The sequence below is a fragment of the Buteo buteo genome, chromosome Z (assembly GCF_964188355.1).
Source record: "Buteo buteo chromosome Z, bButBut1.hap1.1, whole genome shotgun sequence".
In the NCBI taxonomy this organism is placed as follows: Eukaryota; Metazoa; Chordata; class Aves; order Accipitriformes; family Accipitridae; genus Buteo; species Buteo buteo.
The window spans coordinates 17,034,361-17,050,316 of record NC_134204.1 but is presented as its reverse complement, the minus strand read 5'-3'; the positions used below and the strand labels follow the sequence as shown (position 1 = coordinate 17,050,316).

Sequence of the window (15,956 nt, the reverse complement as noted above, 5' to 3'; positions counted from 1 at the left end):
TTACTTCCTCTACAGAGGAGCGTTGGCTGAGTGGTCCTTGCTCTGCTCTGAAATTAAAGCCATAAAAGCAGCAGATAAGGAAAGGAAAAGCAGTTTAGTTTCCTTTAATCCCCTTGTCGGTCTGAGAAAGGGCTCTAATAATTAGTCTTTTACGTGGTCTTTATGCACCAAGGAGATTTCACATCTTATGCTGATATTGTGTTAATGCAGGAAGGCTCAGAGGTCCTGTTCCCACAGCCTTCCAGAAGTTTGGATACATATCTCAGGCTTATCCAAATGCATCAGATGTGGGAATTGGACTGGAAAGCTCATGGGACATTCACATTTTGGCTATAGTTGATCTAAATATGACACATTAGCAGCTTGCTTTGTGGTCTTTCAGTACTTTCACTTCTGATTTAGAGCAGGAACGGTGGAGGTCTCAGAAAATATTAAATAATAATAAAAATCACCAAACCGATTTTAACTTCAGGTGAAGTTTTAGTTTTAAGTCAAAGCTCAGGTCATGGATCAGGTTGGTTCTTATTTGAGATTTCTGCCCATAACTGTGGCATCATGGGTTGTGAGATTTGTATCTTAAGCTGCCTTCCAAAGACAACCGCAAAGTCTGTAAGAGATTACATTTTAGTGGAACTACTTTGCTTCATTGAAAAAGCTTCCAAAAGCAAGTCTTGCTTAGCCCATCATCAGTTTTCTAGGTTTGTTTTATCTTCTACTTCCACCATCTTCCTCCTTCTGTTGTCAATAATTCTTATGAAAAAGAAATAAAAGATAGGGATAACTATAACTTCTCATTTGGGGGATGTTTTCAACTTGCTTTGCACAGGTGTAACTGGTGAAACGGAGTGGAAAGAGAGTTAGTGGGCTCATAATCCTTAGCACTTCACTCTTTCATGACCACATCCACCCAGTCTCATTTCTTCTAACCAGCTACTAAGAGCAGCTTTTTGAAATATCAAATCTTTAACATTATGCCTTATCACAAACTTTGTTTGACCCAAGCCAATGCCAGTCAAAGGTACCCCTTCAGAGAAGCTCCCTGGAGGATGCACACAAAGTTCTTAAAAGTCAGTTTAGAGGAATGTTACCAATTTCCATCCTCTCCACCAAGAGCAGCAGTTGTCTTCACAGGCCCAGCAGGTTCTTGTCACCATTTGGGAAACCGGAAAGTTTTGGAAGCTCTTAGTCATCATCACATTCCATCCAGCTGAACTCACTCTTCATCTGTGGTATTTCTGCAGACAGAAGAAAGGGCAAGGGAGGGAGGGGCTGCCTGTAGGTTGCCATGTATATGGGATAATCTCTGAAAGGGAGAGGAAGGTGCAAGGTGGTCCTGTTCCTTTACATTAAGAGGACTGCAGCTAGGGTTGCAGACATTTAAAGTGCATTTTAAGAACTTATTACACAAATGACACAGCTACAGAAAAATGGTCACTGCCTCACACTGCAAAGAAGTTGAATTTGGTCCCAGAATCAAGTGGTTCTCTTTGCAGGGTGTGCTTGAATTCATTGCAGTACTGCCTCGATAATACATCTGGTACTCTGTCAAGTTGTCTTTCCTAACAAATTGCTTGACATAATTTCACTCAAGTTCTAGGATATTTTGTAATTTTTTTGCTTCATATTACCAGCATTTTTATAAAAACATAGGACATTTAGAATTAGCGTACAGAGTTACGTAAGTGAAATTTTTCACTTGTATTTTTTACAGTCCCTCTGTGCAGAGCAAGACAGCCAGTCAGCTTTCTGTTGCCTTGTCATTTATATAATGATCACTTTGACAAACTATAAAAATACAGTTTATTTAAGTTAAATATATTTGGGTTCTATTGGGAGTATGTTTCTAGCCTTTGAGACCTGTAAACAGAGCACATGCATAGCTACAGGGCACATCTCAAGTTGATATTTGAAATGTTTCTAATTATAATGACTTGGAAATGGTTTGGGTATTGAAAGCTATGCTTTTACAGTGCATGTGGTCAAAGCGGATTAGTTGTAATTGTTGAAGTTTACAGAGTTATGGCTGTAAAATAATAGTGTGCTATCTGTTTTAAAACCATAATGGAGGCCACAGAATAATTTTTTTTTTAATTATTCTATTTTCCTTTCCAAGTTCCTAAAAAGCATGGAACCGGAAATGTGTAACTACTAACGAGAATTTTCCCCCTAAGAATATTAATTTTTTGTAGTGCTTATTATCAAGCCTAATTGCAAGTCACATTATATTGTGGAAATTACTTCACACATTCGCTTGGAATGAAAGGTTTTAAGGCATGGAAATGCCTGAGCCCAAGCAATGTTATAAAATCAGATACAAGAAACGTACAAGGAAGTATGCTGAAATGCCTTTTTTGTTTCAGTCTTCACAGAAAAGAAACAGGAGCTCCAAAGAGAAGCTAACATTGGTTGGAATAGAAAGAGAACAAAATGAAAATGAGTTGGATGTTATCTGGTTTTCACTTGATAAAATTTACTTGCTCTACTGAGTAGGCTGGCAAGCCTTTAGAGATTAATTCTGAAAACTTGAGGAGAAAAATGACTCCCCACATAACTGAGGAAGTAGTAAATATAATACCTATCTTTTAAAAGGGAAAAAAACAAAGACGTAGAGACAAATCATCATATCCTGAGGAAAAAAAGATGGGAAAAGCAATTTTTAAATTTATGTTTATAAGCACCTGAGAAATTATCAACCAAAAATAATTAAACAAAGAATTAATCAAAGAGAAGTAATATCAAACCAACCTAATTTTCAACTGTGATGAGATAAAAATCTTCATGTGTAGCAGAGAAGCAGTAGATACCATCAATTTGGGAAAGATTTTTGAAACTAATGTCCCTAATGATATTCTCTTAACCAAGATCAGCAAGCAAAATATAAGTGGAATTCTTACACTATGGAAAGCCATACTCAGGACTCACCAGTTTTTCACTGCCAATCTGAACAGAGGCATCAAGTTCCGCAAAGTCTCTTCAAGGTATCTCCTAATCAAAAATTCATTAATAATTTGAGTGAAGGAACTGAAAATATGGTTTAAAAAGTTGCAGGCAATATGAAACTTGGAATAGTTGCGAGTACTTTGAAGGACTTATAAGAACTCAAAACAACATTGACAAATTAGAGAAATTATAAAATAAACAAGAGACCACTTAACTGGGGCATGTGCAAAGTATGACATTTAACTAGGAGTAATCAAATTCACAACTACAGAATGAGGAATGATTGCTTACATTTCTTCCATGTATGCAAGGGTGATGGATCACAAATCAAATATGAATCAGTATTATCATATTAGTCTAAAAAAAAAAAGGAAGTATGCATAAATGTATGAGTATGCATATATCCTTTGCAGGAAAAGTGAAATATTCCTTCATGTATTAACACTGGTAAGATTTCAGCAAGAGTACTATGGCTGTGTTGTGAACAAAAGCAACAGGAGTGTTCAAAGATCTAGAAAACCTGAAAGCTTTAAGGAAAGCATTGAAAAACTGGGATTGTTCAGAGAGCAAAAGTTGGTAGGTAGATAGGTAGGTGTGATAATAATTCCTGAATATGTAAAAGGTTTCTGCAAAGAAAAAAAAATATCTCTTTTTTTATGTTAGTTTACAGTTTAAACAAGAATTAATGGGCTCAAATTACAACAAGGCCATTTAAATTGGATACTAAAAAAAACTTTCTAATGTAGATAGTGGAATAAGTTACACGGTAGGTCGTAGAAACTCATTTTTTGGAGGTGTCTGAGACCAATCATCTGTCAAGAACAGCTTTCCTAACTAAGGCCAGTGGAGTACCCACAGTGGTCTGGTATCCTTTCAGCCATATTGTCTAATAGGCTCTTAACGTCCAAGCCTGGAGCACTTGAAGAATATGAAATTTTACAGAGTAATTCTTGAGAGCCCATGGAAAACATATTTTTTTATTGCAGTAATATAGAAGTCCAATCACAGCCCAAGACTCTGCTACATAAACCTTGAAGAAAATACAAAATGATTTGTGCCCTCAAAGAAGTCAGTTCCATTAGATAGTGAAAACACTACAGTTTTAACCTTCATACTGTATGTCTCGATTTCTTTTTTTATACATTCCTGCTGAATTTAATAATGACTCAAGAATAATCAAATACATATTTTCACCCTTACATCAAAGGCATTTGATTTAAATCCAGTCTTTTCAAAGTTTTGAAAAGTCCTTATGACTTCTGCTTGTAGATCCATGTCAGATGAATTGGTGCTCTCATGCTGACTTTTGAAATTTATGTCTACATCACTGACACCTATGAAAAAATTCTTATTGTCTTCAGTAGATTTCTGTCAAACTCATGAGGGAATCTCCTCCTGAGAAAATCTGTAAATAATACTGAATAATTTGCAATCTACACAAAAGCTAGTTCTGTGCTTGTAACTAGTATGTAACTCCAGTGAAGTCTCCAGGGTGTACAGAGAGTAGTAGAGTAGATAAGTACCAAATTATGTCCCTGTTACCCAAGGGGTATTAGATTCAAGACTTTTAGATTCATTCAAAAGAAAAACAGCCATTAAAATTTCCCCTTCTCCCCTCCAAAGTACTGCAGAGGTTAGAATATGCAAAATTGTCACTGAAAATTACACATTTTTCAACTTCCAAATATACAAAACACATTCAGTGAGAATAAATCCCCGATCACTGGTGATGAGATCAAACTAATAATAGTTCCAAAGAATTCAGCTACATTTGGCTCCAGTTAAATAGTGTAACTAGGCATAATCAGGCTAGTTACTGTGGATGTAATGTAAATGTACTAACATTTGTCCTTATGACCTACTTTCAGCTGCCCCACTGTGGATATAATGGAGTTTGAGATTGCAAACAAACTTTACCAGAAAAAATTACTATATTTTCATTAATTATATGAATACTTCTGTTGCTTTAACTTAGGTATTGTACTGAAGAGCAGTGTATCTCCATCATTCAAGTGCAAGAGACTTAAAATGGGTTAATTCAGTGCAAGTTTCTTATTTAAGCACTGTTCTCCTTCAGCTGCAAGTGTAATAGTCAATTGAAATGAACTAATATGGTGTCATTGTTACAAGGATAATATGACAAAATATAACTCCGTTTAATCCATTTCAACATAAAAATTAATAATGGCATATGTTATGCCAGTTTCTTCTTTTTTTTTTCTTTTTTTTCCTTACTGCTGTTAGAAATGGACCCAGCCTAGTGGATCCACAGTGCCATGGTTCAGGTTACAGCAATTAATTTCTGTAGAAAGAATTAACTAAATTCTTCTCATCACTTTTTGGCATGGAAAATACAAAACCCCATGTCACTCATAAAAAGAAATGGGCATTGTAGCACTGCTTGCACCACATTCTTACCCGCTAATAGCTTCTCATCCACTTAAGGCACTCCACTTAACTGATTTCAAGCACAAATAGTTCAGGAGACACCCCACAGGAGAGAAATATTAAAGACCACTGCTCTATCTTAATGCTTTCACAGAAAATCAGGAAAGCAACTTTGGCTTTTCTTTACTGTGAAAATGAGCAACATTCTAAGAGTAATACAAGCATAATAGGTCTTGGCTGGTATGGACTCACTGATCTGCTTATATCAACAGCATGACACTGGTATATATGAGCTGACTATCAATGACTCACAACTTTTCTTGAGATTAGAGAGTATAATTCTCTTCATTTTACATATGGAAAATGATATAGGGCTGCTTTGCAACAGTAGACAAGTTAGCCTTAAAAGTAGGTCAAGGGTCTTAACTGACTCTTCCCTCACATTTTCTGTGTCGTCCTAGATTACAGTTCCCCTAAATTATAGCTCCTCTTATTTCCACCTAAGCACCTTGTGCTAATTCTCAAGCTAACATTACATATAAGTAGCTAATGAAGTTGTGTTTAGAGTTTTCATTTAAATAACCGGCCATATCTTTTCTGCTTGGCAGTAGTTAGGCAGCTCCAGATACCAGAGGGGCCTTTTCAGAGGGGCCTTTGCTGCTACTGAGTTGGACACCACTGATGATGGAGTGAGCTGATTTTGGAAACTGTTGTTTTTAACCCCCTCACAGGTAGCAGACTTGCAGTGCCATATGTAACTGCATTCACTCTGTTCAAGTCTGGGTTTCAAGCCCAAGAGGCAATTGGTACAGAATTATTCTCACATGGCTTAGTGGATATTCAGATCTTTCACTGCATAGATGAAGTTTTCTTAGTTTATATGTCCATCCTTAGCACTGCTGATTTTTCATGCTGCAATTAAGAATGTTACCATAAAAATCTTACAGCAGAAAGCTTTATCAGGTTTGTTGGTTTTTTTAATAATACATGATCATTTGTGTCTATCAACATTTATATTTGCATTTTGATACCAACATTTAAACAAAATAATCCTCCACTTTCATGTCTTCATAGGTTTGGACAAGAAAGTTATTTTTAATAGTATTTCTGGTTTGATATGGTCCACTTTCTGAAGGACTTTACTGGATCCTAGACCTGCTGGTTTTTATCTTACAGTTCTCACTGAAGTCTTTCTCATATGGAGGGACTATAGACCTTTTAGCTGTGGCCAACCTAATGCTTCTTGCTAAGTAAACGCAAAGTGTCTGGTAATTGCACTGGAATTTATATATCTTCATATCAAAATTTGTGCAGTTTATATAAGTATAGAATTTTATATATATTTAAAAATGCATCTAGGATTGGGTTTTTGACAATAAAAGGAGGTCTTTCATGTTAAATTGCCTAGTTTGATATTCTCTCTCTTCTTCACATGCATAAACTATGTCATCATTTACTTCCCAATAAAAATCAGCTATTAGTTTTTCATGCTTAATTCACAGACACTGCCCAGATAACATCAAAGTCTGCTTCTAGTCACAGAACAAGTAACACCCTCACTCCTGACTTGCATAGACCAGTTCAATAGCCATACAGAATGGCTTTTGCATCGTTATAAAGCATTCATTTTCAAAAAACTTTACAGTGAAAGAACTTCCTCCACACCTCCGCTGCACACTGAAGTCCACATGGTTCCAAAGTCTGAACAGACAGCATTCAGTTTTCAGGGACAGAAAATCAGCATTTCCAGAAAAAGCACTGAATACCAAGTTACACTGTTGGCTTCAGTTGATGTGTGGTTACCGTAAGGAATTTTTAAGTAAATGAAAAAACATATGGATTTTCCAGTACTACCCTACTCAGACAAAAAGCATAGCACATATTTTGGAGGAAATTACTGCAGTTTTGTTTTGTTTTGTTTTGTTTTTTATGCAGATAGCAACTCATCAGTGTTTTTCCAGCTCATCTATTTGTCACATTATTTGTTGGCTTGGTCTAGGATGTTCTTTACAATTTCTCAGCACTTTTGGCCCTCCTTTAATTTGCCCACTGGTAGACCCTTAGACACCACTGAGTTAGATTGGCTATTGTTCTGACTACTACTACTTTAATATCAGGAGAAATGTTGGAGCCAAGCATACTATCTGGATAGACCATTTAGAAGTTATTTGGTTGGAGCCATTTTTATCCTGTATTAAGACTCAATCCTGAAACAACATAGCCATCCAGTTACTCTAGTAATAGCTGAAAAGGGATCTCTGAAGTCATAATGTAAGTTGTAGTAACTTCTACTGCTCCCAAATCAGTATGCTCTAGGGCAGAAAACATAGAGATGAAAATCTCTGTCTCCCATTACTGGCCCCTTGAGCCATCCAGAATCCCAGAGTTTGTTTTAAAGAAAAAAAATTAATCATATCTATTACAAACAGAGCAAAATGTTTCTGATATCTGAAAGACAAAGATAATGTGGCCATTAGGGTTAGTCTTACTATATCCCAAAATGTCAACATACTTGCCAAAAGTGAATTTATCAGGTCAGTGCAGCCAAGAGATTTAGTTTATCTGAATGTCCTACAAGGAATAAATAGTTTACCACTGTTTTTGAAGATTGGGGTAATTCTAACATTCTATTGACATATGCTATAGATTTAATTTAATGCTGTGGTTCAGATGTCTCTTCTGATAAATTTCAGTAAACTCTGCTATGAAGAATGGAGCTGTTTCAGTATTTATGGCATTTAAAATGCAGGGTTAGCAAAGGAAACGTTAATTGAAACAATGTTTGTGTATATTATTGCAATGGTTTAGAGAAGAATTTAACTAAAGTTTGCTGGTCAGTTGGTTCTGAATATTGGAAGTTTAGGATTTTTCAGGTTTATTACCTTTTCTATAGTGAGAAAATCCTCTACTGAAGTGTTAAAATAGCTCAATTTTTATTTTTTAGGCATATTGGAGATAACATCTGTAGAAATCGGAGTGGTGGCAGTTAAGTCCATTAAGAGCAACTATTATTTAGCCATGAACAAGAAAGGAAAAGTCTACGGCTCTGTAAGTATTTTTTTACCTTCCAAACAGATTGCAGTAGTCGGCATAGTTCCCTCTCTTACCTACTGAAAACCCCGCTTGCCTGTGTGTTACTACTAATTAGAGCTGAAATGAGCTGTTCATCAAAATTTCATCCTCTGATAAAACAGCTGCCCCACTCTCCACAAGCTCCCTGTTGTTTATTAAGCTCATATCATACCAAAGCAGCTGCCAGGATTTATCATGCTTAACTGATTCAGTCAGGTTTCTAATTAAGTAGTGGCCAATGGAGAGGGTCCTACAAAATGTAATTTTTAAGGCTATTTTTCCATGTTTTTCTGCACTACAGTCACATTTAGCACTAATTTGGGGGGATGGGACTGGATAAAGTGTACCTGAAATCTTGGAAACGTCAGGTGATGGAGCAGACACACCAAATTACCAAACTACAAGTTTGAAGAAGATTTGTAGAGTAGCCAGCTTTAAATTGACTGTATTAATACTCAAGATTATGGGCAGTACAGAGAGACATAGACTTGCATATCAGCAGATAGATACACTTTGGGCAGAATTTGGGTATCATTCAAAAATTGTCCATATATACTCTATTTGAATTTGTGTAAGTTTGAGGTTACTGTTACTTTCGGGGGGGGGGGGGGGGACACAACCAAAAAAAACTGAAACAAACAAAAAAATAAAACCCAACCCAGCAAAACGAAGTAACTGTCAAAATATTTTTAATAGGAAGCAATATGATCTATAAATCTGACTACTCAGCTCAAGTGTACCCTCACTCATCCACATGATTACACAAACACCAGATTGTTCTGGTATTACATCTGGTTTGGTTTGTAATTTTGCCATTTTTTGCCAGTTCCAGTGAGTTTGAGCCCACATAAATGTAAACTTATTCAAGTCATCTGCAAAGGTTATGAGCCAATCTTCAAATTGTCCGGTATTCAGAACATACATAGGCTTTAAAGAGAGCATGTGATAGATAGGTGCTGAGGCTGGGTTTATCCTCAGGCGATGTAGCTAAGCCTCCTACGTCTGCTGAAAATAATGCAATAATGCCAGTCTCAACTGAGACTCAAGGGGCTTGAAGTCATTTGGCCCTCTTTTTTAAGGAAGCATTTCTACAGGATGGGTTTAGTTCATACAAACTATATAAACTGTCCTCCCTCATCTGCACTGTGGCTAGTCACTCCTGGTTCAAATGATTACTTCTGACTTTCTAAACTCCTGGACAGTGTCAAAGAATCACATTAAGAAAAGACCAGAACACAGAAATGTTTCTTAAGCTCCTGTAAATGTGGATTTTAATTTCTAGATTTACACTGGTCAGAAATACAGGATGATCAGTGCTCAGTTCTGCATCATTGAGACTTATAAGGGTGTACTGAGTTGCTGACAAGGTTACCATTTGTCAGTTAAGCTACACTCATTGATCATAGGTATACTTCTGTACATATGTGAAGGTGTTAGCATAAATCACCATCTTCAGTTCACACATCTCAGTTTACAGTGTTTAATTTAGTCATTTGTGATGGTCTCTCCCAAAGCGTGAGATAAGTTTTCCTATCCAAGTTGCTAGCCGCATCTGCTGTGGCTAAGAGTCCTTCCCAACCCTATATACACACAAAAGAAGTCAAAGTAGCTTTCATGTACCATAGGTGGAAACTGCTGCCATAAGATTCAGTAATTCATAGTGTATTAGAAATAGTGTTGACAGGAGGATACGAATGTGGAAAGCCTTTTTTTTAATTCCAGCTGAGATAATTTTTCAATATTCACATCATAAAATCACAACACAATGACTTATCGAAACCTATTCCATAATACTTCAGAGATTTCAAGAATGCTTCTGTTATTATTTTTCCCATCCTCCCAAGACTTGCAGTTAGACTCGTATTACTACAATGTGGCAGCTTGCAGATGGATATGAAAAACAGAACCAATAAAAATTTTAAAAACACTCTTAAGCATGTGCACAATAGACATTGGTGCAGGGTTATGCTGAAATTTGTTTGAAATGAGCAAAGCAATCCTGGGCTAACACTCAGACCCCTGCCAATAAGACTTCTTAACCACATCACAACATCATCTGTTCTCTCTTTATTATCTAAGAATAGAGATAAAAGTTTGGATTTGAGTACAATTCTGCATCTGGGAAAACAAGTTAAATAAGACTGTTTCTATGTTTATCAAATACTTTTCCATTTGACTGACTTTGGTTAGAATAAGGGAGCAGAAGAATACTCACTATTTTGTTTTTTTAACAAAACAAGCTGCTGGCAGATAGGAGAAGTTACTCTGGTTTAGAACTGTGATTGATGGCCACCTGCCTTCTTAATACTTTGATTCCAGAGGTGGCATATTACAGTATATAAATAGTAAATGATCTATATTTAGCTTTGTGAATACAGGCAGTATCAAGGGTCGTTTTGTAGAGAGTTGTCTCTTGATGTTGTCTTCCCCACCAGTCGTTGTTCAACTAACTACTAGTCCCAAAATCAAAGAGCATTTTGGGAGCCAAACTGACTTTGAATATGCATAATTCTGTTAGGAAAACATAAGCTGTGGTCTTAGCAGAAAATAAGTAAAACATTAATTATAGACCCAAAAATTCTTACTGTATAAAAGTACTGAACATTAACTAGTTTAAAAATTCTGATTTAAATTAATAGAAATTGAAAATTTATTTTTTTAATATTCTTATGTCCTTTTTTATTAATGTGGATGCTTTCTATGTCTTTATTAGCTGAATATCTAAGAATTTTGATCATAATAAAAGATAAAACATCCCTGAAATTCTTATCTGTACCATGAAAATTGTTTTATTATTCAGACATATTTCTTGTCTTGTTCGTAGACACGTTAAAAATACCACATGTAGTTAGTGTATCACACTCTGAGATTCTGACATGCTTCTGCCTAAGCTGTGAACACCTTATTTTCTGAAATGCAGAAGCAACAAAATACTAATTTTTGGTTGTAATTTAAGTGTGTTGTAAATGTCCCACTTTCAAAAGCCTTCTAAATGGAATATAAGTAACTTGATAAAACTGTGGGGGTTTATATGAAGGAATTACTTGTTTGTGAAAACAAAGCATTCTTGACTTCATTATAGGGAAGATCTGTGTAAAAGTGCATTTAACATTATAGAAAAAAATAGTCTCCCCCTACATTCTTCCACATGCTTGTATTTTTTATTCTTTCTAGCAAACTGACAACAGGTTGTCCTTTAAAAACAGAAAAACTTAATCCCTTGTACCATACACAAAGTTGCTTTCAAGTTTATTTAGTCAATAAGTTACAGGATCATACACAATTCTTTTTTAGGCTAAGCCCCTCTTCAGGTCAGCAGAATAAACAGGCCTCACATCCATTGTAACAGCAGCTTAACAGTGACTTGCACCCATTCAAAAAAGCCCTTTTTCAGGGCCAATGTGGTGTAAAGGATCTTACTTTAAATAAGAAGTAGGCCTATGCCATGCATATTTGTTTAACATATGGTATCAATAATGGAGTTCAAGATATTTAAGGGTTATATTTGTTAGAACTGAAATATGATGAATGATTCCAAGATTGCTACCTCATACCTCAAGTTTATGACTGAGAATTTAATATTGTTGTCATATTCCATCACGGAGAAGTTTAATTTCAGCTGTGAGTGAATTATATCATTTCACTGCTATAATTATGCACTGCATAACTGATTATGTATTTAGCTGGTTTCACTTTTTGCAGTCTAACTGATGTTGTTTTAAATGCTGGAGGCACAGTGAAAATATTCTTTAAATGTGCTGTAGAATGCTAACAGGGTGTCATATACAGAACACTGAAATCTTCCAAAATATTTCTGGGAACTATTTACCTTCAGTATGCTGCAACTCTGAAAGATTATGTTTATTCTGAATTAGTGTATTTTTTTCTTCTTTTAACAGAAGGAGTTTAACAGTGATTGCAAATTGAAGGAAAGAATAGAAGAAAATGGATATAACACATATGCATCATTAAATTGGAAGCACAATGGAAGGCAAATGTTTGTGGCCCTGAATGGAAGAGGAGCCACAAAGAGAGGACAGAAAACAAGAAGGAAAAACACTTCAGCTCACTTTCTTCCAATGGTAGTAATGTCATAGATGAAGGAACTATTTTATTGATGCAGTTGAATCAAAGGCTCTTATGTCAAGAATATTTGGTAATCCTCTTGAAGCGTAAATGCAAAGAAATAATGCAGACATCTGCTTGTTTGAAAAGAGAGCAGGGGAGGCCTTTGAAGGTTTTATACTTATTGCTGGCACATGAAATACTTTTATTTAGTTCGGTGTCATATCTTATAATGAAGATACAAGCTGGATCAAATGGGATGGAAGTTATTGCCAGTGTGAACAATTTTTTTTATCTCTGCAACAGAATTTAGGGGATGTGAGACAATCTGTTGAATTATCTTCATGGGGAAAGTTATTTATGGAATACTAACTCATATCAAAGACCTTAATTGCTCGTTCAAGCCTAGTGATCCAATGAACTGTTAGACACGCAAGCATTTACTGGAAGCACTTGGGTCATATGCACAAAAAAATGACATTTCTGGAGAAGCCTTGTGGAAGAATGGATAGGATTAAGGAATATAAGCAAAGTAGTGTAAAACTGTTCTAACAAAACGAATAGTATGGTTTGCTTGTATGTTCTAAATTCATTTCTTTTTATTTCTAAGTTATTTATTTAATAGGATGTTAAATATCTTTTTCATTTGAGATGTTTTCCTCATTTGCTTCTTTGTTATTTTTCCTTTTTCTCAGTACTTCACACAGAGGTTGATAGGTTAAAATGTCAAAACCTCAGAAGTACTCTGAAAACAGGTATGAGACAAGGCTTTAAAGGCAGAATTTAATGTGTATAATCCATTTTTTTCCTAAACTGTCTTGCACTTAAGCAAAAAGACCAAACAAGCAGTGCTTGGATTTATGGTATTGGGTGTCTGTATGTTGGAGAAATTTTTTCACTTACCAGCACTCAAGAAAAAACTTCAAGAAATATTTTGTTCAAAGGGTCTTTCTGCTATTTTGAAATTGAGAGAAGGGGCCATATCTGTGCTTGGGTGTCAATGCATCTGTGTGTATATTCATCTGACTTTTATTTCAGTTTGGAACTAAGATCTAATGCACAGCAATCAGTGTGATATTCTACAGCAAGCTTTGGGCTGGAACTTAGATGTGGACAGCCCTGTTAAAGTCACTGAGATTGCAAAGGTTAAAATTAAACAGTCTGTAATTCCCAAGTGTAAAATTTGGCCTCTGAAATATAAGTAAGAAGGCAAAACAGTCCTGCACTCCTTATTCAATTAATATGCCCATTCAGCACATTCGTCCTTGTTACCAGCTTGTAGAATCACGAGCATATAGTGGGAGCAATACCTAAGTAAGGACTGAGGGACAGGAGATCCAAAATCATGCTCATGCATTTATCAGAGATTATTACTCACATGTATGTTATATACGAGAGCCAACTAAAAAGCTGTGCTGGTATCCAGCTTTAGCATGCCTTTCATATCCATCATAGTAACTGAAGGCTCAAAATACATAATATCCAGCACATTTTTATGAAGTGTTACTAGTCCCATGGCTTAACTTGAGCAACTGCAGTATAATAAAGTTAAGCATAATATGAAGTCTGTTCAATTAAAGGTGCATAAGGTTTGTTTTATGTTTTGCTTTACTCTGTAATTTTAGAGAGCTCTGGATAGCTCACCAATGTAACCATATTGAGATTCATTTTGTTAGAGCAGATAAATAGAAAACAGTACATCAAACAATTTGTACCACTGTCTTCACATTGTATTCCACTAAATAAATAAATAAGCCTTTGCAGTGTCTTTAGTAAGAAACAAAAGTAGTATAATATTATTTTGTTCTAAATACTTTAAGTGATAACTATGAGATTATATTGATGCTGCAGTTTTATCTTCAATATTTCTTGTTGTGAAAAAGTTGGTTTATTTTTATTGTTTGGAAACTGTATTTTGGTACAAAGGAGAGCCTTGCTTAATGTGTCTTTTTGAGAATGTTTAACCTCTGTAAAGGCTGGTGGTGTTGGAATCTTCTATAACTTATTTAAGTCAATGTTTAACCAGCACTTCAATCTTAATCTGTTATTTAAATATTAGCTGTTTTTTTAAAAGAAGCAAAAAATAATAGCTTTCCCATAAAATACAAAATGGTCAGATTGTATTTCCTGTCCTTAAATAAGTCAACTGTTTTAAAACCAGGAATTCATTGAGAGACAACATTTTAGCTGATAGCTGACATTGTATTTCATGGTACTTTATCTCCAGCTTTCTTCCTCACAAATGACATTTTTCTAGAAAAGGAAATAAGAATTTCAGGTTTTAAATGTAATTGCAGGTCACAGCAAAACTTAACTACCATGACAAAAGTGAGTTTCTGTTGTTTAAATTTGTAATCAATAATTAAAACTGACAAGACATAATGGACCACCCGCAGTGAACATTCAATGTGAGCTCAGATGAACACAGTATTGGATGACCACTTAAAGAACATTTAGGGTACAAATGAAATTCTCTTTTGACAGAATTACCTAGATTACTTGCTCAGAGGAGGGATTATGCATAAATATTATCATAGTACTCAAAACACCATGTTGCTCAGAGACAAAAATTGGGAAATATGTCGTTTCCAAACATAAATAGTGGTTTCTGAAAATTAATGAAATTAAAAAACCCTTAAAGGAATCAATGATTCCTGTGTGTTTGGTATACTGTAATACCCACTGTAGTGGGAGCAAACTGCAGACACTCTTATCTAGAGTATCACAGATCCTCAATCATAAGCTCTGTTTTCTCTCACCCTCAGCATAACAGACTCCTGAGCAAAAGGAAAATGGGGATGGATTTAAAAAAGAAAAGGGAAGCAAAAATCACTAAGCAACAATGTATAGTATGTTATATTTAAATAAAAATAATAAAATGTGGGGATTAGAGAGTATTGTCCTTGTTTGTTTTATTAACCTGAAATGATACTGCACAATAAAAATTAAAAGGGAAAAGATCCATTGTACTACTGGATGTCATTTGGTGCTGTATAGCCCCAAAACAAAACAAAAATCACTTGAACATTTGTAAGTTTCTTTAATTTTTTGCATGTGTGAGTGAGTTATCTCCACACTAATAACAACCAAATGCTTTAGATTCTTCCTGTGTGTATTCAAATCCACCTAGTTTATACAGTGGTAAAAGCAATGAATTTGAAGAAAGCACATTTGATGAAAGAATGGAGGGGTTTAGGAAGAAGAACATGGACTCACATTTTTAAAGTAAACTTTAGATATGGAAAAATAGTTACATTTTGTATAAGACTTCATTCAAGACTTTTCAGGTTATAAAATTCACTAAAGGTTAGTAAGCTTTAGTAATATAAGAATATCGGTGTATGAACACAACTTTGTAATTCATGGCCCTGCTGAAACTGATTGTCTCCATTCACACAATGAGTCGTACTGCTTCAAGAAGTGATCTTGAAACTAATGCATGAAGACAGCTCCTCTTTTGAAGTATCGAGTATCATTATTTACTCTATTAA

General features: G+C 35.3%; 1 protein-coding gene across 4 annotated transcripts in view; it reads left to right on the top strand.

Moving 5' to 3' along the window:
• The window catches only part of FGF10 (fibroblast growth factor 10), a 65,924-nt gene extending 50,508 nt beyond the window's left edge, over positions 1-15,416 (top strand). For all 4 annotated transcript variants that reach the window (XM_075021719.1, XM_075021720.1, XM_075021718.1 and 1 more), the window contains 2 exons: positions 8,273-8,376; positions 12,300-15,416. In XM_075021719.1, coding sequence (XP_074877820.1) covers positions 8,273-8,376; positions 12,300-12,497 — 302 coding nt within the window. In that variant the 3' untranslated portion in view covers positions 12,498-15,416. The remainder of the gene's footprint in view (positions 1-8,272; positions 8,377-12,299) is intronic.
• Positions 15,417-15,956: the final 540 nt, after the last annotated feature.